The sequence below is a fragment of the Cololabis saira genome, chromosome 4 (genome assembly GCF_033807715.1).
Source record: "Cololabis saira isolate AMF1-May2022 chromosome 4, fColSai1.1, whole genome shotgun sequence".
Lineage (NCBI taxonomy): Eukaryota > Metazoa > Chordata > Actinopteri > Beloniformes > Belonidae > Cololabis > Cololabis saira.
Genome location: NC_084590.1, coordinates 9377871 through 9403092, shown reverse-complemented (window position 1 = coordinate 9403092; position 25222 = coordinate 9377871). Strand labels below are relative to the sequence as shown.

Genomic DNA, 25222 nt, shown 5'->3' with positions numbered 1-25222 from the left:
AGGAGCGCAGCGGGGCGCGGTCTGTTTGGAGAAGGTGAGGGCACCGGGATTTCTGGGAAGACCAGCAATGTCCGCGCAAGATACAGTATAGATCGCTACCGTCAGGGAAAGGTGACCTTTAAGCCTGCATTATTACAGCTTGGGTTGTTCCTAGCGGGCTTAAAAATGGTAAGTGTCCCAACTTTGCTTCTGTCATGTACCGAGATCAACTCACCCGGACACTATGGCTGTAACGTGCCCGGCAATGTGTCAAATGTCTCGGTAATTTACTTGATGCAGTTTGTCCTACACTACTTTAATAACAACCTTAACAGCCTGTAAAATGAGGTAAAAATGTACGGAGAATACACATGACGCTCCATGACGTCCATCTTTTTACGCAAGGGAATACGAGTAGGAAAAAAAAACTTGCAGGAGCAACTTGTCTCGCTGGGAAATAAATGCACATCCATAATCTCAAACTAGCTCCCCTGTCCCTTTTATTCAAACAGTGGCTGTCATTGCATCTTTTGAACAAGGAGCGTTTGCAGGAGAACCATGTGCGCGCACACGTCCTGGTTTATCCTGCAGACGTGCACTCGCACCCGGGGCAAAGAGCTCTCAGCGGACACCATTCTTTTACAACCCTGCCGGTGGATTTACTGTTTTATTGCAGCCAAAGGTGGTTTACACGAGCTGCGCTTCCGTGATGATCTGCATGCGTACAGTAGTTACTCTGCAATCTGATCGCAGTTCGGTGCAGATATACTCTGTGTTTATACGATCACATACTGCGGTCCAGCCAGCCGTCATTTACGTGGTCAAATCAGCCGCTCCTAAATTTTCATGTGCGCTCCTATTTCAGCCTTTACGGCAAATGAATGGAAGCGGCTCATAAACAGAAATACAGGACTGTCTCAGAAAATTAGAATATTGTGATAAAGTTCTTTATTTTCTGTAATGCAATTAAAAAAACAAAAATGTCATACATTCTGGATTCATTACAAATCAACTGAAATGTTGCAAGCCTTTTATTATTTTAATATTGCTGATCATGGCTTACAGTTTAAGAAAACTCAAATATCCTATCTCAAAAAATTTGAATATTCTGGGAATCTTAATCTTAAACTGTAAACCATAATCAGCAATATTAAAATAATAAAAGGCTTGCAATATTTCAGTTGATTTGTAATGAATCCAGAATGTATGACGTATTTAGTTTTTTTAATTGCTTTACAGAAAATAAATAACTTTATCACAATATTCTAATTTTCTGAGACAGTCCTGTATGAAGTACTGAGTTTGAGATAATGCAGATGTGTTTTTTTCATATATATTTTTCATTACCTTGATTACACCCATACTTCCACCGTAATATTTACACACTCTTACTGTAAAAGAAAAGGATGAAACACTTCTTTTTTTTTTTACTTCAGGTTCTGTATTGCAGAGACTATAAAAATGAATTCTCCCATAATTTCACCCAATGCCTCATATACCCCTCTTCACAACTAAAATCACTACAAGCATGGGCATGGGCTTTCCTTTTTTGAATCACCACGTTTTGTCTCTGTAAGTTTAGCAAACAAGCATTCTACTCCTGTTTTTCTTCAGTGATCCCAAGCATTACTAGACAAATGTAAGTTTTGGAGAAGTTATTGTTTCAGTTCTGTCCCTCGTCTTTTCCCTCTGCAGATGCCTTTCCTGCTGTTGTTCAATCGGCAGGGGAAGTTGCGGCTGCAGAAATGGTTTATTCCCACATCAGAGCGGGAGAAGAAGAAGGTGATCCGGGACATGGTCATGCTGGTGTTGTCCCGTCCACAGCGTACCTGCAACTTCGTCCAGTGGAAGGACCTCAAGATCGTTTTCAAGAGGTGACTGCAAAACACACGGCAGCATGTGTTTGTTAGGATGTGTATTCCCTTGGGTCATGCTTCCAGGTATAACACAGAACATGACCTGCATCACTGGAAGAAGCATTGTAGTCTCAATGCAACACATTAGTTTGCATTGTTTGACTCTTTCTCTTATTTTCTTTGACTGAATTACAACAATGCACACACTGTATATTTGTGTAAACCTAATGTTTTTCTCCAGCAGTTATTAACACTCTTAATTTAAAATCCAAATCAGCTTTATTTGAAGCAGCACAATGTAACTTTCAGCTTTTGTTGAGTTTGGCGGCTCCTTTGGACAAAAGCGGTAGGGCTTTACCAGAAAGAACACTACATTTCCCATGAGCACCAGCGCGTACTGCCGGAAAGATCCTGTCCCCGTCGCATGCATTTGTTTTGAGAGAAGACGGGACGGACTTTCAAAACTACTTTTCTGTTTCACCAAGTGAACGAAACGCAAAAAAAAAAGATGTTAAACTGCTGGAAAGGAACTGCAATTTACCGGGATACCTTAAACAAGGGAGCCAGGGAGCGGTATATGGAAAAAAAAAAAGATTATTAAGGGTTTGGGTCCATATGAAATCCCTACTAAAGAATGGAGCTCCTCGTCGGAGCTCCACTCTATAGTAAGGACAAACTGCCGCAGTTCTGCAGAACCCACGTCTTAGGCTACCTTGTTTAGGAGTGTTTGGCAGCTGCTTTGGTAAATGTTTGACTCGCCATGTGTTTCAATAAATTAGTATAATAGTACAACATACAGTACATGTTTTGTATTAAAACATAGTGCCAGTGAAGGCGATACAGACCCCTCAGACCATGACAGAGGTGTCATTAAACCTGTTGGAAGTTGATGTACCATCACAATGACTCTGGAAATATTAGATTAAAGTTACATAGTGCTGCTTTAAATTTGTAAAAGCAGTTTTAAAGGAGCGTAAGTCTCTTTTAGGACAGTACTAAAGTCTTACACGTGTCCAGTCTTCTTTGGCCACTGTCTCCTTTCTCCATCATTACCTTGTTGAACATCTTCGTTCTTTGCCTGATTTATGCCAGGAGATGACATTGATTTGTTTAACGTGCAGAAAATTATTTAATGTATGTCCATCTTTTGCATTTCAGGCCTGCAATCAAAAGAAGTGAACACTAAAGCTCATGTGATTTATGTTGCACTCACAGCCCATCAAAGGCTTTCTGGCACTGAGGGTACCAAACAATGGAGCCTTTCAGCTGTCATTATGTCCTATTATTCCTGCAAACATGCCTACAGGTGTGCACCAGTTGAGGGTGGCTTCACATCATCACTTTCTTTTCTTCCAAAACTTTTCACCTGGTCTCTGTTGGGGGCGGCTCACACCCGTCTGGTTGCTGATAACAGTGCGGGCAGTTGTTTCCATCTTGGGTCCAGAGCACCCACTGCCCATTTCTTTTGGGCAACACCACCTCTTGATAGGATTAACACAAGGCTACGTTTTTAAAAAGGAAAAACGTTGATAGGATTAAGTTTATGATGTCTTTAAAAACTACACGTCAGCGTGAATTTTAGCATCACGGTGCTTTTGCCTTTTTAGGTAAATGGGAAACTCTGAAAATGCTGATCTGATCCAGCCCACATCTCCAGCCGCCAGCAGATGACACAGGCACACTGTCCCATTTGTCCTTTGTGACTCTGCAGTACTTCCTTGTGCTATACAATGACCAGTTCTAATACTAAAGTAATTCAGTCGTACTGTACGTGTTTGAACCAAAGAGGGATTGTCAGCAAAAGGAAAAGGAAGCAAACTTAAAGTTGCAAGATAATAGTCTTTTCATTTTTTTTGTTTGTTTATGGTGGTGGAAATAATATTCAACGATATTAAAAATGCACTGCAAGGTTGTTGCCTATAGGACAGCAGCGTTGCTCGTACCTACTCACCCTTTTTTTGTCAACTGTTTGTTTTGGCCTCTCAAATGATCACCAAAGCACACTTGCAGATTACCAAAATGACACTAATAGGCAGGTTTATATGTAACATTGCACACTCTGCTTGTTTTATCTTGCCTTTCTGAGACTGTGGGAGGTTCACTTCAGATTCAAAGCTGAGCTCAGTACAGACGGTGGTTGGCAAGGCTTACATGTTGACATCTCTTATTTCAAAAGAGCAGCAAAAAGGTCTTACAAAACAGAACAAAACATCTTGTACATCATGATACCTTTTCATTGCCATTTTTACATGAGCTACTTGTGACGCTGCTACCAGTAAGATACCCTAGTTGCCCATTTACAGCAGTTTAATGGTAAAAGTGCTGCCATCTAATTGGTTATTGATCTGTAGCAGCTTTATCCTTAGATTGTTCCACATCGATTCAATCTTACTGTAATAATGCTGCACTGCTGAGTATGAGCTGCTGTATGACTCTGAAGTCAGTCTTTGAGTAAATTCTTGTTTCATTTTGCAAAAAAGAAAAAGAAAAGGAAATGTGTTTTATAGCTTCTCTGTTTTAATTAAGATTTCAACACAACTTCTTTATTATTATTTTTGTTTTGTTTGTTTAGAGCAGAATGAGGCCACTGCTGTTAAAGAGGCCCGTTTGGTTATTATTTTTAGCAGGGCGGCAGGGCTGCGCCCCGCAAGCTCATATCTCTTGTAAAGAGGGAATGCGCATGACATCACAGATGCGACTTCACAGCAGGTTACACCCACTGAGTGGCAGAAAGACTGAGTGGCAGAAAGACTGAGTGGCAGCATAAACTTTCAGTTTGAGCACTTGAAAACATCTCAAATGGGAAAGAGCTCTTATGCGATCGACTGTATTCATAGATTTAGCAAGACTTTACAGACTGCCGAAAAATAAGCTTAAGAGAGACAAATGGATCGCTGCAATTCACAGAAACAACTGGATTCCAGGCACTGAAACATGGATTTGTGGTTCCCATTTTGTATCAGGTAATGTTGGATTTTTGGGTAGCTAACGTTAAACGGTCAAATCATAAAGTTCCGTGTACTCATCACTTTAATTTCTACAACAAATCCTGCCTTGAAGTCGGACCAAGCGTCAATACTTTTGTAAGCCTTCAAGCTTTGCTTCGTGTATTTCCCCGGTGTAGAAATTAAGTAAATATAAATATCAGGAAACTGGATTCGTGGCCAAATATTAATGTCCATGGACCACTGGTTCTTGGTAACTGTACCAAATATTAATGTCCATGGACCACTGGTTCTTGGTAACTGTACCAAATATTAATTTCCATGGACCACTGGTTCTTGGTAACTGTACGGGTCACTGTCAAATCCCACTGCCTTTTAATTCAAGCCCATAATCAGCTGTTATCCCGTCTTCTCCACTAGTTGCAGCTGTTTTTGCTGATGTTTTGCCACTCAGTGCGAGTAAGGGGGCTGGTCCAGTGGGGAAGTGACGTCAATGCAGACCCTCTACTGAAGAGAAGCAACTGTGCATGTACAACTTAAAATGAGAATCTATTGGCAAAGATTCCCGCCCCGAGGAGGAAACACGTGACCAATCAGTAACTTTAGACAACATAGATGAACATAAAAAGCTTGATCTTAACTATATACTATTTATCTTGCTCATGTAAAAAAATAGATAAGTATATTTCAAAGTTTTTTTGTTTTTTTTTGTTTCGAAGTGGTGGGTCGGCACCCTAGCGCCCTTTATTGGCCGTCCACCAGTTGCTGCACCAAACATGACACCATGTAACTCTTTCCCTCTGTGACTGCAGGTATGCCAGCCTGTATTTCTGTGCCGGTGTGGAGGACAGTGATAATGAACTTCTTGCACTTGAAGTACTGCATAGATATGTCGAGCTGTTGGATAAATACTTTGGCAACGTAAGTAGAGTGTACTTGTCCAATACTTCTCCTTTACTGTTAAGAGACTTTTATTTTAAATTTTTTACTGTATTTTTTTATTTGAAAAAAAAAAGTTGGAACTTGGAATTATGTCAGTTTAATGACTTGCTATGAGCCTTAAAGTGGCCACAGGATGTTCATTTTCAGCCCTCTAACTTTAGTAAGTGTGCTCCAGAGAACTACTACCAGAGAAGCTACCAACTTCAAAATCCTGCAATTATTTTCGAACCACAAAAACAAAACAAAAAACGACGGTGCAGAGCTGTTTGCAACTCCTATGCTGGTCAGACATATATATATATTTTCATCTGATAAACATGTTGTCAATGCTATGTTTCCAACCATTACCTGTAAATAACTGCAAAACCTCAAATCTTTCTATACATGTTCATGCAAAAAAGGATTTAGAATATCAAAGTGACATCTCTAATAGTATCCTCTCCAACTGCTATGTAACATTGTAAATTATGTCAGTCTTAGTCATTTAAAATCTATACATACTTTCATGTGCAAAAGTAGAAAGATACTAAACATAATGTGGTTGTTGTGGTCATAAGTATTAGGGAAAAACAAACTGATAAACAAACAATATAACTTTTTCTTAAATGTGCCATTATCTACAAAACTGAGGACAAAAAGAAAAAAATGATGTGGCAATAGTAAGTACCTGCTTCATCGGATTTAGGAGGGTAAGTTGCAGTCAGCCGCTGCTAATCATCAGCCCTCAACAAGTGCTCATCAGTAGGTAAGCAGAAATATATAAAAGCAGTTGTTTTGCCAGCGTTAGAGCATTCAGATGTCACAATGACACAATGCCAACAGAGAAGGAAACAAGCAGGCGCAGGTCAGGATGTCAGCGGGCATCTACCAGACATCCATACAGACAGATGGAAGCAGCAGTGGGATGATCGGAGGGGGGACTGCAGGTCAGCATGCAGCTCCTGAAGCGCTGGCCTGCAAACATGCATAGAAAAGAACAGTGGAGAACAATTATGGTTATAAGATACTTATAATTAATAACTGAGAAAGAAAAGAAAAGGAGGGGTGATAGGCACCGCTCAGTGGATCATGTTAGTGTCCCCCTGCAGCGTAGCTCTATAGCAGCATATCTAGGATGAAGCTCTGTTTCAGACCAGCTGCTCTAGTCTGGTCCTGCAGCTGCAGCTATGACTACTGACTCTAACACTAACTAGAGGCTTTACTTACACTATGTAGAGGTTTACTGAAGACTAACTAGAGGTTTACTAAACAGAAACAGTTTGGTTTTAAAGGTGGAGGGGGTGTCAGCCTCCTTAACCCAGATTGGAAGATACTCTGGAACTACGAGTAAACCTGCACTGTGAGAACTGAGAGCTCTATTAGGAACAGAAGTTACCATCAGGTCTTGCAAATATCGCAGAGCTAGGCCGTTTTGGGGTTTATATGCAAGTAATAGAATTTTGAATTGGATTCTAAGTTTTCTTAAAAAAAAAATAACCTTTGTATTATCAGGATTTAGAAACAAAAAATTAGTGGACATCCAATCCTTGATGTCCCTAAGACTGAAGTTTAGCTAACGGTTCTGTTTCATCCGGCTTCATAGACAAATACAGCTGCGTATCATCAGCATAGCAATGACAATTCATGTTGTGATTCTGGATTATACTTCCCAAAGGCTGGATGTATAAACTGAACAAGATTGGTCCTAGCACTGAACCCTGTGGGACACCGTAGCAGACCCTCGACCTCATGTAGTTTTTCCTTGCCACTCTTTGGCCTAAGGTTTTTCTCCCACTGGGGGAGTTTTTACCTGCCATTGTTTATGTTTATGTAATAATTATTTGGGGGTCATGTTCTGGCTGTCTGGAAAGTGCCAGAAGACAACTTCTGTTGTAATAAAGGCCATACAAATAAAATTGAATTGAATTGAATTGAATTGAAATTATACTCCAATTCATTGTAATTCAGTTAATCCAATTAATTCCAACTGAGTCCAGATTCAAAATTCATATAACACCAATTAATGAAAAATAGCCTTGCTAAGGAATCCAACAGATGGCATTGAAGTTTGGTGTAAATCCCCATCCTGAACGGTCACAATGCAACAAACAGTTGTCAATCTTGCCGGATGTCTCAGCAAATTTACAGCAGGGTTAGACTGTACCATACTTAGAGAAATACAAAAAAACCCAAGAGTAACCCTATTGGCCTCACTGAGAGTCTGTGATTAGACAGCTGAAAAAGTATCTGCATCAAACCGCAGGAGATGTGGAACCATGTCACAGGACAGATGAGACCAAAGTGGAGTTGTTTGGTGTAAACCAAATAGAGTATTTAAGCAAAAAAACCTCATACCCACTGTCTAAAATGACAGAAGTGATGATTTGGGGTTTCTTTTGCAGCCACATGGTTTGGGATCCTTCAAGGCATTGAAGTCATTGACCATGTGAGGCCATCTGTCGAAGAAGTCCCGTCTATTTTGTTTTTTCTTTTTAAGTTATTGATTTATTGTTTTGCTGTTTTATTTTAATTTTATTTTTGTGCTTATGTTCCAAATAAAAAAAAGATATCAAGATATCAATGTAGGTCAACGTTGGGTCATGCAATGGGACAATGATCTGAACTCCACATGAGACTTGCTGAGGAATAAAAGGATCAAAGTTTTGTAATTCCTTAGTTAAAGTCCAGATATTAACACAACTGAAATGCTGTTTTTACCTTAAAAGTGAGATATGCATAAACCAATGCCCCAAAACACAAATGACCTAAAGCAATGTTGTAAAAAAGAATAGGCCAAAATTGTTCCACAATAAAATGAGAACCATCTAGGAGGCATTCAGGACTTCAGGTTATTGCTGCTAAAGGTGTATCTTCAATCTGTTGAGTCATGGAGGTTCTAATAGTTAGACCCACTATATTAAGATCATTTTTATTAGTTAGATTACCATGTAATTTGTGCCAAAAAATGACCCACAGAAAGTTGCTGGGTTAACTGTGCTGGGTAATGTTACCGCTTATCTTGTGTTATTAATGATTTGTGTTCCAATTGATTTATACACAGTGAGATGGAGCATCTCACTGTGTATCGCTGTGTATAAATCAATGATGGTAAGTCGTAGTTTCATAATAATGTAATGTTATGGACGACTACATTAACTGTAGATGACTATATATGTCACATACAAAAATTGCTGTCACCTCTCTTTTTGTACAAAAACATAATATGTCTTGTATCATACATGTAGTTCCACACGTCCTGGGGTTTATACAGATGCAGATACCTGTTCAGCTGTCTGATTGTGCTATCACTCTCAGTGAGGCCAGTGGGATTACTCTTGGGTTCAAACATAGTGTGGTTGCAGTGATACTGTCTTTATATGATCAATAGTGAGCTGAAAACCTCCCCCGTGTCTGCAGACATCAGGCATGTCAGACTCCCCCTTGTGTCCATTGGGTGCTTCTGCTCTAAATCCACTTTGATTTGCTGCTGGCTAGACTGGACCTCCTTATCTACAAAACAATAAGCAAGTAACAAATAAAGAGGGTGAACCGTTTGTTTTAGATACCTCAAAGTCGAGGCAAAATGTTTTGTTGGAATGTTTTTTCTTTTATTAAGTTACTGTTCCTTTCTAAAATAGGATTATAATCTGCTCATCTGTGGAGAGGCACAAAGAAGTTTATTATAATGATCTCACTGAGTTGAAGAAGGAATTGCAGTTCATCTCTTAACTGATGGAATGTGCACTCTGCTTCAGGTATGCGAGTTGGATATCATTTTTAACTTTGAGAAGGCCTATTTTATCCTGGATGAGTACCTGATGGGTGGAGAAGTCTTAGAAACCTCCAAATTTTCTGTGGGTTTATCAATGGAACAAGCAGACATTCTTCAGGAGGTATTTATTATTATTTATTTATTACCTTTAACAAACTGTCCCTTATTGCAGGTTTTTTTGTGACGTATCAAATGCATTTGAATCTTGTGTCTCCACAGACGATGGAAGAGTATATGAGCAAACCTGCCTACTGAGCCAAGAGAAGGACCAGGATGGGTCGCAGTTCAAGCCTTGAAACAAGTTTCCTTACAGTGGTCGGGAAGCCTAATATTTATTCATCTCAGGGTTGTATAACAGGAAATCTGACTTTAAAAGAGTCTTTTTTTCAGTTTATCTGAATGTATTTTATATCCATTTAATCAGGTTATAAGATCCTGGTGCATTCAAATCATGCCTTTTGTAATGATTAAATGAAGAAACACTTCACAGTAAGGAAAAAATAAAGTCAATGCTTTATTAAACTCAGGATTATCACACAGTACCACATTTATGAAATAATTACCAAAAAACACAAGTGAATTGAAGGGATCCAACACTGGATTTGATTTTGTGTCTATTTCTGTGTTTTTACTGAAATGAAAGGCTGGTGAGACACATGTACCTTAACGTGTTGTCTGAGTAATGTCTGAGTACACATTTCTGCTAATAAATAGAAGTTTTTGTAAACCTAGTAACTAAAGTTGACAGCATGTTTTATTCAGTAAAATACTTTATTTTCTTTATATGCACTTTATTTCCCTCTGCCAAAACTATATATATACACACATACACACATATATACACATATATATGTATATGTATATAAACATATACATATATATACATATACATATATATACATATACATATATATACATATACACACACACGCACACACTCACACACACGTATCTCATTTATACTCTTTTGGTAGTTTTGGCTCCGCTCTCTTCCATTTCTGGGTTCAGGTAGCTCAGCAGTTTCATCACAGCCTCATTCTCAAAGCCCTGTGTTTGTGTCTCTCCGTCCTTCTCCTCATTTTCAAACCGTCTGTTTTCATTTGGGTGTCTATCAGAGTCCATGAGGTCAAGATATTCCTCCACTGCCTTTCCAAAGGAGCCTGTCACGCTCTGTCCAGCTTCCCCCTGCGTTTGGCTCACCTTGCTGTTGCTAAATGCAGATTTGGGATACCGTGCCAGAATCTGAGCTGCCAAATAAGTCGCCAATTCATCCTGGTCCGTGGTGTCGTCATAGTCGTCTCTGAAGGTGCTGGGAAGGCGCTGCTGCGTGGGAGTGGATTCCCCCGGCCGCCCAGCAGGCTGAGGGCGAGGTCGTGACGGCGAGCTCTGGCGCTGCCTCTGCTTCCTGGTGGGAGCCGGATCCTCCGAGCCTTCCATCCCCAGGATTTTCAGGATCTCTTCCGTCCTCAGCTCTTCTGGGCTCTTTCGCCCGTAAAGCGGTTGTGTGTTGGAGAATTTAGCTTCGGGAATCCTGTGTGCCTTCTTTGGGGATGTCTGCGGGAGCCGGCTTCCTGCTCTGGAGAATGTGTTGCTCTGTTGCAGCTTGTCTTGATTCCCGTTGCCTCCAGTTTTCAACATGTCTATCAGGTCTTCGGGTGGGATCTGGTATTTCTGGGAGATAGCCAAAAGCTGATAGACGACCCGGGGATCTATGTTCTCTCCATACTGAGTCGGAGACACCCTCCTCTCTGCTCTCTCCTCTTCCTCCTCTAACTCTCGTTTCTGCTCTCTTTCTTCCGTTTTCTCCAGTACTTTCAGGAGGTAATAGTCCACCAAGTTGGCTACATCATCCGTATCACTTGACCTTTTAACTGGGTAACCTTTTTCTTCTTCCTCGTCATTCTCATCCTCTTCTTCATCAGCCTCTTCATCATCACTGTCATCAATATAATCGAGACCTCTATCAGTTTCCTGCCTGTTTCCCTGTTCCTCCTCCTCTTCCTCTTCCTCCTCTTCCTGTTCTTCTGGACCCCAGTCTGCAACATCCTCACCCATGCCATCATAATCTGCGTTCCTCTCATTGAACACATCTTCATCTTGTTCCATGTCGTCGTCCTCCATGTCATCCTCCTCATCTTGGCGTTTAGTTGTGATCTTCGTCCCTGTCATCTTGTCCAGTTCATCAAACACCGACTGCAGCGTGGCCAGATTCTGAGGGGTGTATTTCTCCTCCACATTCTCATTGGTGCGCTTGAAGGGGGCGGCCTGCCAGGGTGCCTCCTCGTCGTAGTCCTCCCCTCCTTCACCTTCTTCCTCATCCTCAAACATCAGGGGCAGCTTCCTGTGGGGTATGATGCTGTGCTCCTTCTGCTGCACCCTGTAGGTGCCGGGGTTCGTGCCTGTTCCGTCGGCACTCGGGCGAAGCTGAGGCGGCCTGGCGGCTTTCTCCGTCTGCTGGAGGGTGCTGAGCACGGCCTGGAGGAGCTCCTCGCTCTTATCCTCCCTCCCCTCTTCCTCCTGCTCCTCCTGGTCTTGGCTCTGAACGGGGTTGGAAGCCAGTCTCAGCATCGCATGCAGGTTCTCGGTGTCGTCCATGTGGCTGGCATCGTGCTGCTGAGGGACCACACTAGATCTTTGGTGGAGACTCTCGATGTACTTCAAGGCTTTCAGCATATCTGTATTAGGTGCTGGATGGACATTTCCTCGCAGGGATTCGGGTTCGCTTCCCCGCAGCCTGTGCTCTCTGAGAGTGGCCCCGTCGATGCCGGAGGAAGAGAGGAGAAGAATCAGGAGGAGGCTGGCTGAGCAGATGAGGAGAGGCTTGGCTGTTGTGCAGGTCTGAGAGAGTGACGGCATGGTGACGTCTGCAGAGGGGAGACAGAGAAGCGCGTGTCAGCACTGACCTTTGCGTGATAAACCAAAAGGTTCCCAATTGTTACTGATCTGGTATTACTTACATTCAATTCAAACATAATTTATTATTCCCCAAAGGCAAATTAGTTAAATTAATTCATTAAATAATTAACTGAATCATAGCATCTCTAATAACTGAGATATATTTTAACTTCAAAAATAATAAAAGAATAACTTAAACCAGGCTCAGTTCTTTTGAATAAACCACACTGATCCAGGATTCCCCAGTTGGATAATAATTTGTCAAAATTGTTATTTTCATTTTTACTTCACTTAAGACTTAAACTCAGTCACTGTTATTCTTAGTCATATAATGTGTCGTTTTTAAGAAGCAAAACTTTTCTTTTTGAATATGAAAATGATGACCAGTATATGCCCAAAGGTAAATGATATAACTATTTAAATGATGTGGGCGGAGCTCTGCTGCCCCACAGTGTTGGTCTCCTCCTCGCTTCCCAGCCTTTTACTGGTATTTGTGCGTCATGCTGGTCTCCTGCCTCTGTTTGCCAGTAGCGGGAACAGCAGCGGCATCCAGCTCTCTTAGCGCAAATCTCATTAGTCGTCAAATTGCGGCTGTGCGTGACTCACGGCCGTGTTGTCAAGGCAACCCGCTGGGGCTGATGCTCCCATGGAGCCTCCTCTCCCCCCAGACAAACATCAATACCAAGTGGCAGTTGTTTTTCAAGCTTTAAAATACTCATTGAAACGAAGTATCTTCATCAAACGTGTCTGCAAAATGCATCCGAATATTTATGTTTTTAAATTAATATTTCTGAGACCGCAAAACGTATACTTTAGAAGCAAAACAACAATGCTTACCAGACCAGAAGTACCGAGCGGTCCATTTGGCATGTCTGTTTACACATACAACGTTAATTTATTTTATCATTTTAATTTTAGCGGAGTTATCAATTGAAAAAAAAAGTAGTAGTTATGAGCAACGGCGCGTGAGCGTTTCAGATCATTTAAAGCGGATCGAGAACAAAGGAGCAGTGCGTGAAAACAACACGACCCTTCTCTCCTCAGCATCTGCGGCGGCGCAGCAGGTTGCAAACAGCTGCTCAGATCAAAGATACTTTAAGTTACTTTAAAAAAAAAACACAACAACATTTTACTTATAGAATAGAGCAGTGTTTTCCAACCCTGGTCCTCGAGTCACACTGTCCTGCATGTTTTAGATGTTACCCTGCTTCAGCACACCGTGATACAAGTGGCTGTGTCATCAACAGAACTGTGCAGACCTTGATGACAAGCTAATTAGGACCATTAATTAGAATCAGAACATCTAAAACATGCAGGACAGTGTTGCCCGGAGGACCAGGGTTGGGAAACACTGGAATAGAGCACTTTAAAGGTTGTGCCTGTAAGCGCCACAAAGTCCTACCTTGTGTAGTTAGTCTCTGAGGAGGCTGGTGGGGGAACTGAGCATCTCCAAGTCCCCCAGGGAGTGAGGTTCAGCACCGAGGACAGCTCCGGGAGTGAGGCTTCAGCAGAGTGAGGTTCAGCTGAGAGAGTGAGGTTTCAGCACCACGGACAGCTCCTCGCTATTAGAGGATCCTCCCGCCTCGTGCGTCAGGGGCGACGCAGCTCACACGCACGCGCGCAGACGGAGCGCGTGCGCGCGCGGGACGCATGTGTTTCAAGTGAGTCAGCCAAACAAAAAAGTGCTGCTTTCTCTCTAAATATGAGCCAAAACTGTGGTCATGAACTACAACTAAAGAAGCGTTTGTGTTTGTTTGTTGTTGTTTTTTTGTTTTTGTTTTTTTGGGGGGGGGGTCTGTGCAGGGATGAAGTGTAAATTTAATGTTGATGAACTGCAAACGAATTGTGTTTTTTTCTGATTGGTGCTGTGTTTACTCTCCCTGATGCCCCCCCACCTCTAGTCTGGGAGTAGTTGGTGTCAGGGACCCTGACTCAGGGTGGAGGTGCTGCCGTCATTGACTGCTGTGTGTCTGCTGCAGTACTGGGGACAGAGACGGGCCGATGACTCACCTAGGACTCCGCCAGAGCCTCTCTCTCCCCCTCTCTCCCTCTCTTTCTCTCTCTCTCTCTCTCAGCCAGTTTGTTGTGGTCTCTATTTTTGGCAGCCTGTCAAATCATATCAAGTATGGATAAATATGTGTGTGTGTGTGTGTGTGTGTGTGTGTGTGTGTGTGTGTGTGTGTGTGTGTGTGTGTGTGTATGAGAGAGAGAGAGAGAGAGAGAGAGAGAGAGAGAGAGAGAGAGAGAGAGAGAGAGAGAGTGCGTGTGTGTATGTGTATGAGAGAGAGAGAGAGAGAGAGAGAGTGTGCGTGTGTGTGTGTATGAGAGAGAGAGAGAGAGAGTGTGTGTGTGCTGTTTGGAGTTTCATTCATAAAACCCATTCATTCGTGTTCCCCTATCTTCTCCCGACCTGCGTATTTGATATTCTGCGTAATCCTTCTAGCTTTTAACTTTGTCAGAGCTGTTTTTTGCAGATTCACATTTTAAAATTGTTCCCACTCACAAATCATGAAAATATGGTGTAAAAATAAAAAAATCTGAACAATGGGGGAACAGTCCTCTGCCTCTCTGTCATTATCAGGCTGGGTGCTAGTAACACATCCATCCATCCAGCCCAGCCAGGCAGGCAGGCAGGGTGGTGAGCTGGTCAGCTCACCAGCCCATCACTGCACAGCACCAGGAACCAGAACAGAACCACTACACACCATTTTGACTCTCCTTTTAATCTGACATGGAGGGTTTGGGACAAATAACTTTAAAAGCTCTAATATATTGTTGTAAATCCTGTGTGGATTTTCTCTGATTCACAAAAAAACACAACTGTATTTGTCAAAAGACCAAAGACTCAGAAATGTATAGTTTTTTAAGATTATCATAGCAGGAGCTTCAGAATCAAAGTAGGAGCTGATTTCCACTTCTAATCTGCCTCATCACAGCCTCCCTCATGAATAAGTTACCTCCAACACATACACATACTGTGCCAGCGTTGTACTGGTAAAACCCGAGCTGTCAGGCTAATTGCTTGTGGTTAAATTAATGTCAGGATTACTAATAAACAGAAAGCAATTATAGCTCTGTCCTACTCCAATTTCCACCAGCTGTCCACTAAAAAAGACAAAAAGCCTTCTTAGGTCAAATCAAGTTTCATACTTGAAATGAGCAATTCTATCTCTCCATCTTTTGTGACTAGCTTTGAGGTTACATTTTTTTGACAGATGATAGATTTTAAACTTTTTTTCTTGACAAAAAGTGGTGCGTTGGCCTTTTCTTTAAGTTTTAATTTCATTGGCAAGTCCGGATGTGGTTTTAGTTGTTAGAAATGATGCTTCACAGCAGAAAGGTTCTAGGTTTGAACCAACTGGTCAGCTGCAACCTTCTCCTGTGAAGCTTGCATTATTTATGTGTGTCTGTATAGCTTTTCTCCAGTTGTGCCAATTCTGTCTTTGTCTGAGTGTAGGTGGTTGTTAGTCTCTCTGGATAGTTGTTAGTCTCTCTGCATTGTTGTTAGTCTCTCTGGATGGTTATTAGTCTCTCTGGGTGGTTGTTAGTCTCTCTGGATAGTTGTTAGTCTCTCTGGGTGGTTGATAGTCTCTCTGGATGGTTATTAGTCTCTCTGGATAGTTGTTAGTCTCTCTGGATGGTTGATAGTCTCTCTGGATGGTTGTTAGTCTCTCTGGATAGTTGTTAGTCTCTCTGCATTGTTGTTAGTCTCTCTGGGTGGTTGATAGTCTCTCTGGATGGTTATTAGTCTCTCTGGATGGTTGATAGTCTCTCTGGATGGTTGATAGTCTCTCTGGATGGTTGTTAGTCTCTCTGGATAGTTGTTAGTCTCTCTGCATTGTTGTTAGTCTCTCTGGGTGGTTGATAGTCTCTCTGGATGGTTATTAGTCTCTCTGGGTGGTTGTTAGTCTCTCTGGGTGGTTGATAGTCTCTCTGGATGGTTGTTAGTCTCTCTGGATGGTTGTTAGTCTCTCTGGATGGTTATTAGTCTCTCTGGATGGTTGTTAGTCTCTCTGGATGGTTGTTAGTCTCTCTGGATGGTTATTAGTCTCTCTGGATGGTTGTTAGTCTCTCTGCATTGTTGTTAGTCTCTCTGGATGGTTATTAGTCTCTCTGGATGGTTGTTAGTCTCTCTGGATGGTTATTAGTCTCTCTGGATGGTTGTTAGTCTCTCTGGATGGTTGTTAGTCTCTCTAGATGGTTGTTAGTCTCTCTGGATGGTTGTTAGTCTCTCTGCATTGTTGTTAGTCTCTCTAGATGGTTGTTAGTCTCTCTGGATGGTTGTTAGTCTCTCTGCATTGTTGTTAGTCTCTCTAGATGGTTATTAGTCTCTCTGGATGGTTGTTAGTCTCTCTGGATGGTTGTTAGTCTCTCTGGATGGTTGTTAGTCTCTCTGCATTGTTGTTAGTCTCTCTGCATTGTTGTTAGTCTCTCTGGATGGTTGTTAGTCTCTCTGGATGGTTGTTAGTCTCTCTGGATGGTTGTTAGTCTCTCTGCATTGTTGTTAGTCTCTCTGCATTGTTGTTAGTCTCTCTGGATGGTTGTTAGTCTCTCTGCATTGTTGTTAGTCTCTCTGCATTGTTGTTAGTCTCTCTGGATGGTTGTTAGTCTCTCTGGATGGTTGTTAGTCTCTCTGCATTGTTGTTAGTCTCTCTGCATTGTTGTTAGTCTCTCTGCATTGTTGTTAGTCTCTCTGCATTGTTGTTAGTCTCTCTGCATTGTTGTTAGTCTCTCTGGATGGTTATTAGTCTCTCTGGATGGTTGTTAGTCTCTCTGGATGATTGTTAGTCTCTCTGGATTGGTCACCAATGGACATGTATCCAGTGCAGGGTGAGATGATGAAGACTGTGCTCAAATGAGTCCTCAAAGTGACAAAATGATGACGATGATGATGATGAGTATTATTATTATTATTATGATTATTATTATTATTATTATTATTACAGAGGTCCCTAACATCATCCTTAGTACTGCTGAGACCAAATAAGAAAGTTATTCAAAGCTCCTCTGTACAGTAATACATTTTGGTCTCAAATGTAGTCAATTTAGTAATTAAGAAAAGAAAATATGTTCTTAGGATTATAAAACGTTCTTGTGGGTCATTTGGAAATGAATAGATTGTGTTTGTGGCGTCTCAGTGCCATGAAGACATATGAAAACCTCCAACTTTAAGTGCTTTTCATATGCAAACATTAATCTCCCCTGCCGGAGGGCATCTCTTCTTCTTACCTTTCCTCTGTGTGCGTTTGTCCCCCAGCGACTGACCGCCTGCTCCCCATTCATTACTACCATGCCTGACAGCCAATAATCCTGCTCCTTAACTCAATCTGTCAGGATCTTGGCGAGCGCATTGTAAAGACAGAGCGAGACAGGAAGGTAGAGGGAGTGGTTGTGAATGAAGGTTTGACGTCAGCCTCTTCTCTCCAGTCGATTACATGTGGATGTATGTGTGTCTGGAAATGGGTGAGGCATCCATTTCTGCTCTCTTGTGCAAGATGTGGAAAAAAACAAAACATTTATAGCAGAAGAGGTCAGTTATGAACAACGTTCCTCACCATGTTTGTCACCGTTCTCTGCAACAGTGAAAACAATGAAGACATCCATTTTTGAAAACAACACATTTACTGCCCTCACATCTGTCTGAGGCGTTTACTGCAGGAGTCAGAGGGCTTGTTACAAAACAAATAGGATGAAAGGAAGAACACAAATACCTTTATGTTTATGAAATGATTTCATTCATACAACCATCAGACGACCACAGTGTGCTAATTCTGCAGTCCTTCATCCAGTAATAAGTGCTGTCATTGGAAAAGAGGAAGCCCACTGCAGTTCAAAAAAAAATTGTGCATCACAGAGCATGAGTCACTCATGCTTTGTGAGGAGATTGCAGCCAAAACAATTACACCACTTTGGTCATTTCTGAAAGTCTAAATAAAATTAGCAGCACTCTGTCACATATGAAGGATCAGAGAAAGGAAGCAATGGTACAGGAACAGTATGCAGGAATATAGAGGTTGGTTGTACTGCAGGTAGACTGCAATAACCAGTGCTTAAAGCTCTAGCTGAATTTCACATCTGATGAAATCACTTAATTGCCAACCAGTTTGATATGTCTTACAATGGGACCCATAGGTTCCATAGATAGACTTGTTACTATGGAAGCTAGGAAATAGGCTCCATAGTAGACCCTAGGGTTACCATGGAGACAAGGGTTCTGTTGTAGAACAATAGGAAAAAAAACAACTATTCCTATAGTAACAAAAATCCCACTGAGGTTCCATAATAAAATGTTGATTTATTCTTCTAATTTGTTTAATTCAATTCAATTCAATTCAATTGTATTCAATTCAATTCAGTTTTATTTATATAACATCTATTACAACAAGTTATTTCTTTCCAGAGACCCAGAACATGACCTTGAGCAATCATTACATTAATGCACTCAGTATTTAGCTAGTGTAATAAAAAAAAAACTCAAACTCAAACTTCAAAAAAATTGTGTTTCTTGTTCATTTTATCTGGCAATTTATGATTTCATGCTGACACAAGAAGAAAAAGCACACAGCAGGGTCTGAATATTGTGCATTACCATGTACTAGCTCCATCTTTTCCGTGTATTTTATTTACAGCAGCACCAATAATCTAGGTGTTTCAGAACAAATGTAATATTGTGTTTCACTTTTGCTTCATAGTAAAGGATTTGCATGCCCACCTCATAAATCCTATGGTCCTGAAGGTGGTGGCCAATTCCTCCTCCTAGGATTTGGGTGCCATATCTCAGCGAATAGGACCTCTCTTCCAAATCCTAACTACTGTCTCCATTGGTCAGTTGGTTAGTGACTTGCCAGTGGCTTTGATCACAGATTTGAAGTCGCCATCATGCAGGGATTTCTCCTGGTTGGTATGTGGACAATATATATCTGCTGATATTTTATTTGTAGCCTCAGGTTTGTGTGCTGCATCATGTCTACATGGGGTGTCTCATGGAATGGGGGACCAATTTAAGGGCTAAGATAGAGAACCTATGGTTACCTTGCAACTCTAGTTTTCTGGATGAAGGTACAATCTCTTCAACTTAGAAAAGACAGGTATCAATCCAACTATCAATGACTTAACGCCTGCATGGAAACAGCAGTCCAGAGAGGCTGGCTCTAAAAACATGCCTAAGCTCACACCTCAGGTAGGACGTTTCCCAGACACTCTCATACACTTCCAATAACATGACCATTTTTCGCATAGCACCCTGACTCAGGTGGAGATCCAACAACCAGAGATTACATGCCTGCCTGACTACATGTGTTTTATAGGCAAATCAAATGGCATGGTGCGTCTTAGGGAGGTTTAATACAGGAGATACTCCATCATTACCCGTACTGTAGAATATGTGAAGGCTACATTTGCAAGCATATTAAACTAACAGCTGCTGAGCTTGCTTGTTTAGCAGCAACTGTGATTAGCTTAATGAATGGAAGGATTTATTGCTATGAAAAGAGACGTGCTATATCAAATACGGTGGAATGAACCCCATATTTGGCATTTAGCATCAACTTTATTCAGTTTCATTAAAATTACTGCCTGCGTATATCTAAACATGGTACACTGACTCAGGAAACCTTCATACTAGTGTGTAGAGAAAAATAAATCTTCATGTCTCATGACAGTACTGTACAAAGTTGTAGAACCCAGCACACTGTTTTGATTTCAGATATACAGCAGGGCATTTATGATCTAAAAAAGGCACGTGTAGAAAATAGGTGGTAATCTGTGATCTGTTGTTCAGTTCAGTCTTATATGTTGAAGAGAAATGGACTTCAAGTTCCACGCTGAAACTGCTGAATCATGGTCCTGTCAAGCGACAAGTATTTCAAGTTCTGTTTTTATTGGTCCTTCCAGCAAATACATCTTAAGATATGCAGCAATACTGGGTGGTGCTGTTGCATGATTAATCTTTTTAAACCTCTCAGCACACCCCCTTACTGGTCAAACACTTTTACAATTATGTAAAAATAAACAGCTTAGCTATGTTCACATTGGAAGCAGTTTTAGGTGAATTTGCAACCGACAACTGCCAACAAGGGGTTGGGGGGAGAGTCTGCTCTGTCGGCAGGCCAGTCCACGTCAGCCTGTGTTGAGGTTCAGTGTGAGTTTACTTTGTCTTTCGACAAAACATTGACTCCCTGGAGGAAATATTTCCTTGAAAGTGGCATACGTTGCTCTCTTTACTGATTCACCTCATCTGCTTTCCTCAAGTGTGACAAATTGTTTACCTTGGAAATGGGATAAAGTACAATTGAACTCTGCCTGAAATGAGCATTTAAAATAGAGATATGTCAAAATTCTAATCAATCAATGAAGTATTTACTTTATAACAGTACAATACTGATAACGCCACGGTGTGCCTTTATTTTGACAGGTCTGGTCGGCAGGCTGGTGCTGATTGTCCTTTCCTCTCACCTGTAGAGGACTCCTGGCTGGAAGCTACTAAAGCTCCACTCTCCTGGTTCCTGGTTGCCAGATTGTCGTCTCACCTCAAGTGGTACAGCTCAGTTTCTGAAGTCTAGTGAGTTCCTGTCAATGCTGACTCTCAAGGGTAATCAGGCTTTTGTATGTTTGTCTCTGCCCAGAAGACCGCGCTGCTAATTGGAGTTGGCCCGTGTGATTTTCTGCCACCTCCACATTCCCTGAGGATTCCCACAGCACGTGCCGGAGGAGTCCTTTCCTGACCTGTCCCTCTGTCACCACCACATCTGCTTTGCCTCTGGATGAACTGTTTTATGGGTCAATACCAAGTATCTGCAAAAGCGCTGTAAAGAAACTACCTTTCCTTCCACCTGACAGCATCCAGCCACTTTCTGTATCTCTCCTCAAACCTTGACAGACTATGACCGTCACCTGTGGACACCACCTTTTAGAGGAAACTTAATTTCAAATTACTTGTCGTCACCCCCCCCCCCAAAAAAAAAAAAAAAAAAAAAAAAAAAATCACTGGGTTTGTATGTGTATATTTATGTATGTGTACGCATATGTATGCGTATATATATGTATATATATTAAATATAGTAATAATGCATATATATATACTTTTGGTTTCTACCATCATGGTATCAATCATTAATATGTGTGCAGACAAGGAAAAAAAAAAAAAAAAAAATTCAAATTACTTTTCCAGCCTTGAAACAGAGTAACTGGACCTCCTTTATTTTCTCTTCTTGAAGATACTCTTCCTTTCCATCAGGAAAGCATTGTTTCAAACCTTTTAGACTTATCCCAACTTGGATGACTGAGTTTACACCATCATTTCCAGCACCTGACTTTTTAGGATTGTACTACATTCCTGAAACGTAGAATGGATGAATATCGTGGCGATGTTGACAAGACGGTTTCTTATTATGTCCATTTATCACATGTATTAAATACCTTCTGAGAACGTGCTGGAAAGTAAATGTATAGTTGCCTATGAGACAATAATACCTTCACCACCTACTCATCTATTTGCAGCCACTCTATTAATATTGTCACAACATATAACATAGCAACAGGCATTGCTCCGGTAATGGTAATGGAGTTGTGCATGATCTCTCCTGTCTTTTTTTCTTCTTGTAAAAGGCAGCTGATTGGACACAAAAAGGAATTTCTAATGTGTAAAAGGATTATAAAGAACTTATTCTTTGTTCTTTCCTTGCTTTGTAATCTGCAGGTATAGGCTTTTTACATTATTGACACTACATAACACTGTTAAGACCAAGACTCGATTAGCATGATGCCTTGGAGGTCAACACCATCACCTCACCTCCGCAAGAAGGTTCTGTCCGTGGTTTTCTTCTGGTACTCTGACTTTTTCCCACAATCCAAATATATGTATGTTCTGTTAATTGGTTATTCAAATTGCCCGCTTGTAAGTGTGTGTTGTTGCTTGTATTTATGTGGCCCTGCAGGAAACTGGCGACCAGAGTATACAGTACCTCTGCCTTCTGGGAAAAGCTCCAGCAGATCCCCAAGACTCTGAACAGGAATAAGAGAGAATAAATAATGGATGGATGGATTTGAAAAACTCATTAACACTTTGCTTATGAAATACGGCTTAGTCTTTATTCATTTTCTTGGCTTGTATAGTCACAGAGCAACTGTTGTCTTGTTGACACACAAGTGTATACTTGTTCTTGGCCTGTGTATAACACACAAAGATAAACCTGACTCTCACCGTCACCTCTGGAAAACAACCTCTTTCTGCTGTGCCAGATCAGACAATCGGATGCTTGGAAAAGCAGCAGAGAGCTGAATCAGAGTATTACTACAGTATGTGTAGATAACAGAAGGTAAGAGAGGAGCCGTTAGGCTTGGATAGGTTTGTTCAGCTGCAGAGATCTGGCCAGAGCCCCACGTCGAGTCCCCACTTGTTATCTTAACAAGAGAGTTTCCACAGTTGTCAGTGACTTCGCGTTAAATCCAAGATGGGATTATAAATGATTTGCTGTCTGACTAAATCCTTGTCGTTTCTAGAGTTTCCAAGAGTGGAAAAAGAAGCAGTAGCATCAGTGATCAGGCTCCTCTCTTGTGGAACCAGCTAACAGTTAGTGTTCAGGATGCAGACCCCCTCTTTACCTCTAGGATAGAGCTCTAACCGGCCCAGGTGCCTACGTAGCTTTCTCTCTGTTTGTTGCTCTCTCTTTCATGTCATCTCAGACCTCCAGTCGGAGAGGCAGATGGGTCTGGTTCAGCTGGAGGTTTTTAAGCCCTCTTTATAAAGTTCTTTTTTTCCCTCTCCACTGGAAAATTGCACCAAAGTAAAGTTTGGATCAAATCTGTTGGGTTCCTCAACTCAGCTCTTCCTTTTAGGAATTGGGATTTTATGAACTGGAATCTGGACTCTGGACTGGAATGTGTGGAGTGACTGGATTTCAGTGAACTGAATGAACTTGTCCTTGAAGGAACTGTATTGAACTTGAATCTGTGTAAAGTTCTTTGAGATGACTTTTGAAGTGAATTTTCGCTACACAAGCAAGTTCAAATGAGTTGAATTAATGTGGTGGGTGGATTTCAGGCCCTGGTCCAGGCTCATCCAAGGACAGAGGGGACGCCAGGGAAGCACATCATGTAAAATACATAAGGATAAAGATGTACTTTATTGATCCTAGGACTGGGAAATTATTGATCTTGATGATCAATGATCTTGTTTGTTTTTTAAAATAAGCTCCTTAAAAAAAACATATTTATTAACCTCAACTATGCTTTTGTGTTAAGTTGCTAGACCTTTTTATCCTTATTTTTCCTTGGCATTGACAGCCCCACCTCATGAAGAGCAGCTTTATCTTTAAAATACACATACAAATCCTGAAAACTTGCAACCATGTGCAAAAGTCAGTGCCCCCACCAATGAATCCTATATTTGTTGTGCAAAGCATGAACAGCAATCACCAGATTATAGTGGTGTTTATAGAGATTATAGTGATGCCCAAATACAACCTCAGACATATGCGATCAAAACTTGTTTCACAGGGCCATTTTTATTAAACAAAATAAAAAAAAATCATGCAGTAACATTTAAGTGTCCCCATTATTCAATAGTAAGTAGATCCACCTTTAGCAGCAAAAACTGTCCTCTATGACTAAAGCTCTATCTCACTGAGGAACGTCAGCCCATTCATCTTTTTCATTGCTTTAGTTCATTGAGGTCTTTGGGCAGTTGCTTATGCAGAGCTCTCTTAACGTCCTGCCACAGTGTTGGTTGAGGTCTGGGCTTGGACTGGGCCAAAAACCTTGATTCCTTAATATTTCTGACCTTCTGATTTAGATGCGTTTGTGATCATGTTCCTCTTGCTTTTTTATGCAAAGCCTTACCTACTGAACAGCCTCAGTTACTGTAGTGACCAATCAGGATTGGAGCCCAAAACAACGAATAGGTTCCAGTAACTGGTATTAAGAATATAACGTAATCAGTTGTAGTTGAGATGGATGACAGGAAACTTAAGTAGGCAGATTGTCTGGAAGGGCAGAATCCAACTGTGGGTTATAGAGGGTCTGCATTGACGTCACTTTTCCACAGGAACACGCCCCCTTACTCACACTGAGTGACAAAAACAGCTGCAACTAGTGGAGAAGACGGGATAACAACTGATTATGGGCTTAAATTAAAGGCATTTGGACTTGACAGTGACCCGTACAGTTACCCCAAGAACCAGTGGTCCATGGACATTAATATTTGGACACAAATCCAGTTTCCTGATATTTATATATGTACTTAATTTCTACGCCGGGGAAATACACGAAGCAAAGCTTGAAGGCATACATACGGATTTGTTGGCGAAATTAAAGTGATGAGGACACCAAACTTTATGATTTGACCGTTTAACGTTAGCTACCCAAAAATCCAACATTACCTGATACAAAATGGGAACCGCAAATCCACGTTTCAGTGCCTGGAATCCAGTTGTTTCTGCAAATTGCAGCGATCCATTTGTCTCTCTTAAGCTTATTTTTCGGCAGTCTGTAAAACGATAACTCCGATTTCTTGCACAACAGTTCTTTCCCATTTTAGATGTTTTCCAGTTGCTCAAACTGAAATTTTACGCTGACACTCAGTCTTTCTGCCACTCAGTCTTTCTGCCACTCAGTGGGCGTAACCCGCTGTGAAGTAAATCTGTGATGTCATGCGCATTCCCTCCATTGTCCAAGTTACGATCCCCAGAGATGAAGTGGACAGGATGGGTAATCCGGAAGACTGAAGGCCAGAGAAGGAAGATCTGGATGGACGGTGACTGAGATCTGAGGCCGACCAGCAGCTGAGTTGACCAGGGAGTCGAGCAGCGACAGGACAGGCATTGGAGATCATTGGAATCCAGACAGAAAATAACAGC

The 25222-nt window shown here is 41.4% G+C and overlaps 2 protein-coding genes across 3 annotated transcripts; one reads left to right on the top strand and one right to left on the bottom strand.

Annotated features, from left to right (window-relative positions):
* Positions 1 to 10072, top strand: ap1s3a (adaptor related protein complex 1 subunit sigma 3a). 2 transcript variants are annotated; one of them, XM_061718773.1, is made up of 5 exons: positions 10 to 168; positions 1675 to 1853; positions 5593 to 5701; positions 9457 to 9594; positions 9693 to 10072. In XM_061718773.1, the coding sequence occupies exons 1-5, from the start codon at positions 166 to 168 to the stop codon at positions 9726 to 9728; spliced, it is 465 nt and encodes a 154-aa protein (XP_061574757.1). In that variant the 5' UTR covers positions 10 to 165; the 3' UTR covers positions 9729 to 10072. The 2 variants fall into 2 exon arrangements, with proteins under 2 accessions (XP_061574758.1, XP_061574757.1); XM_061718774.1 differs by lacking the exon at positions 9457 to 9594 and having other exon boundaries at positions 1 to 168.
* Positions 9975 to 13910, bottom strand: scg2a (secretogranin II a). Its single transcript, XM_061718772.1, has 2 exons — positions 13771 to 13910; positions 9975 to 12337 (listed from the first exon to the last, which is right to left on the bottom strand). Exon 2 carries the CDS (start codon positions 12327 to 12329, stop codon positions 10431 to 10433), a length of 1899 nt encoding a protein of 632 aa, XP_061574756.1. The 5' UTR covers positions 12330 to 12337; positions 13771 to 13910; the 3' UTR covers positions 9975 to 10430.
* Between the last annotated feature and the right edge of the window lie 11312 nt (positions 13911 to 25222).

What these genes read in the sequence shown, in the direction of transcription:
- ap1s3a (XM_061718773.1), top strand. An exon ending in CTCAAGATCGTTTTCAAGAG is followed by an intron (nt 1,854 to 5,592) that starts GTGACTGCAAAA and finishes CTGTGACTGCAG; the next exon opens with GTATGCCAGCCTGTATTTCT. An exon ending in AAGCAGACATTCTTCAGGAG is followed by an intron (nt 9,595 to 9,692) that starts GTATTTATTATT and finishes GTGTCTCCACAG; the next exon opens with ACGATGGAAGAGTATATGAG.
- scg2a (XM_061718772.1), bottom strand. Translation starts at nt 12,329, where the DNA reads ATGCCGTCACTCTCTCAGACCTGCACAACAGCCAAGCCTCTCCTCATC.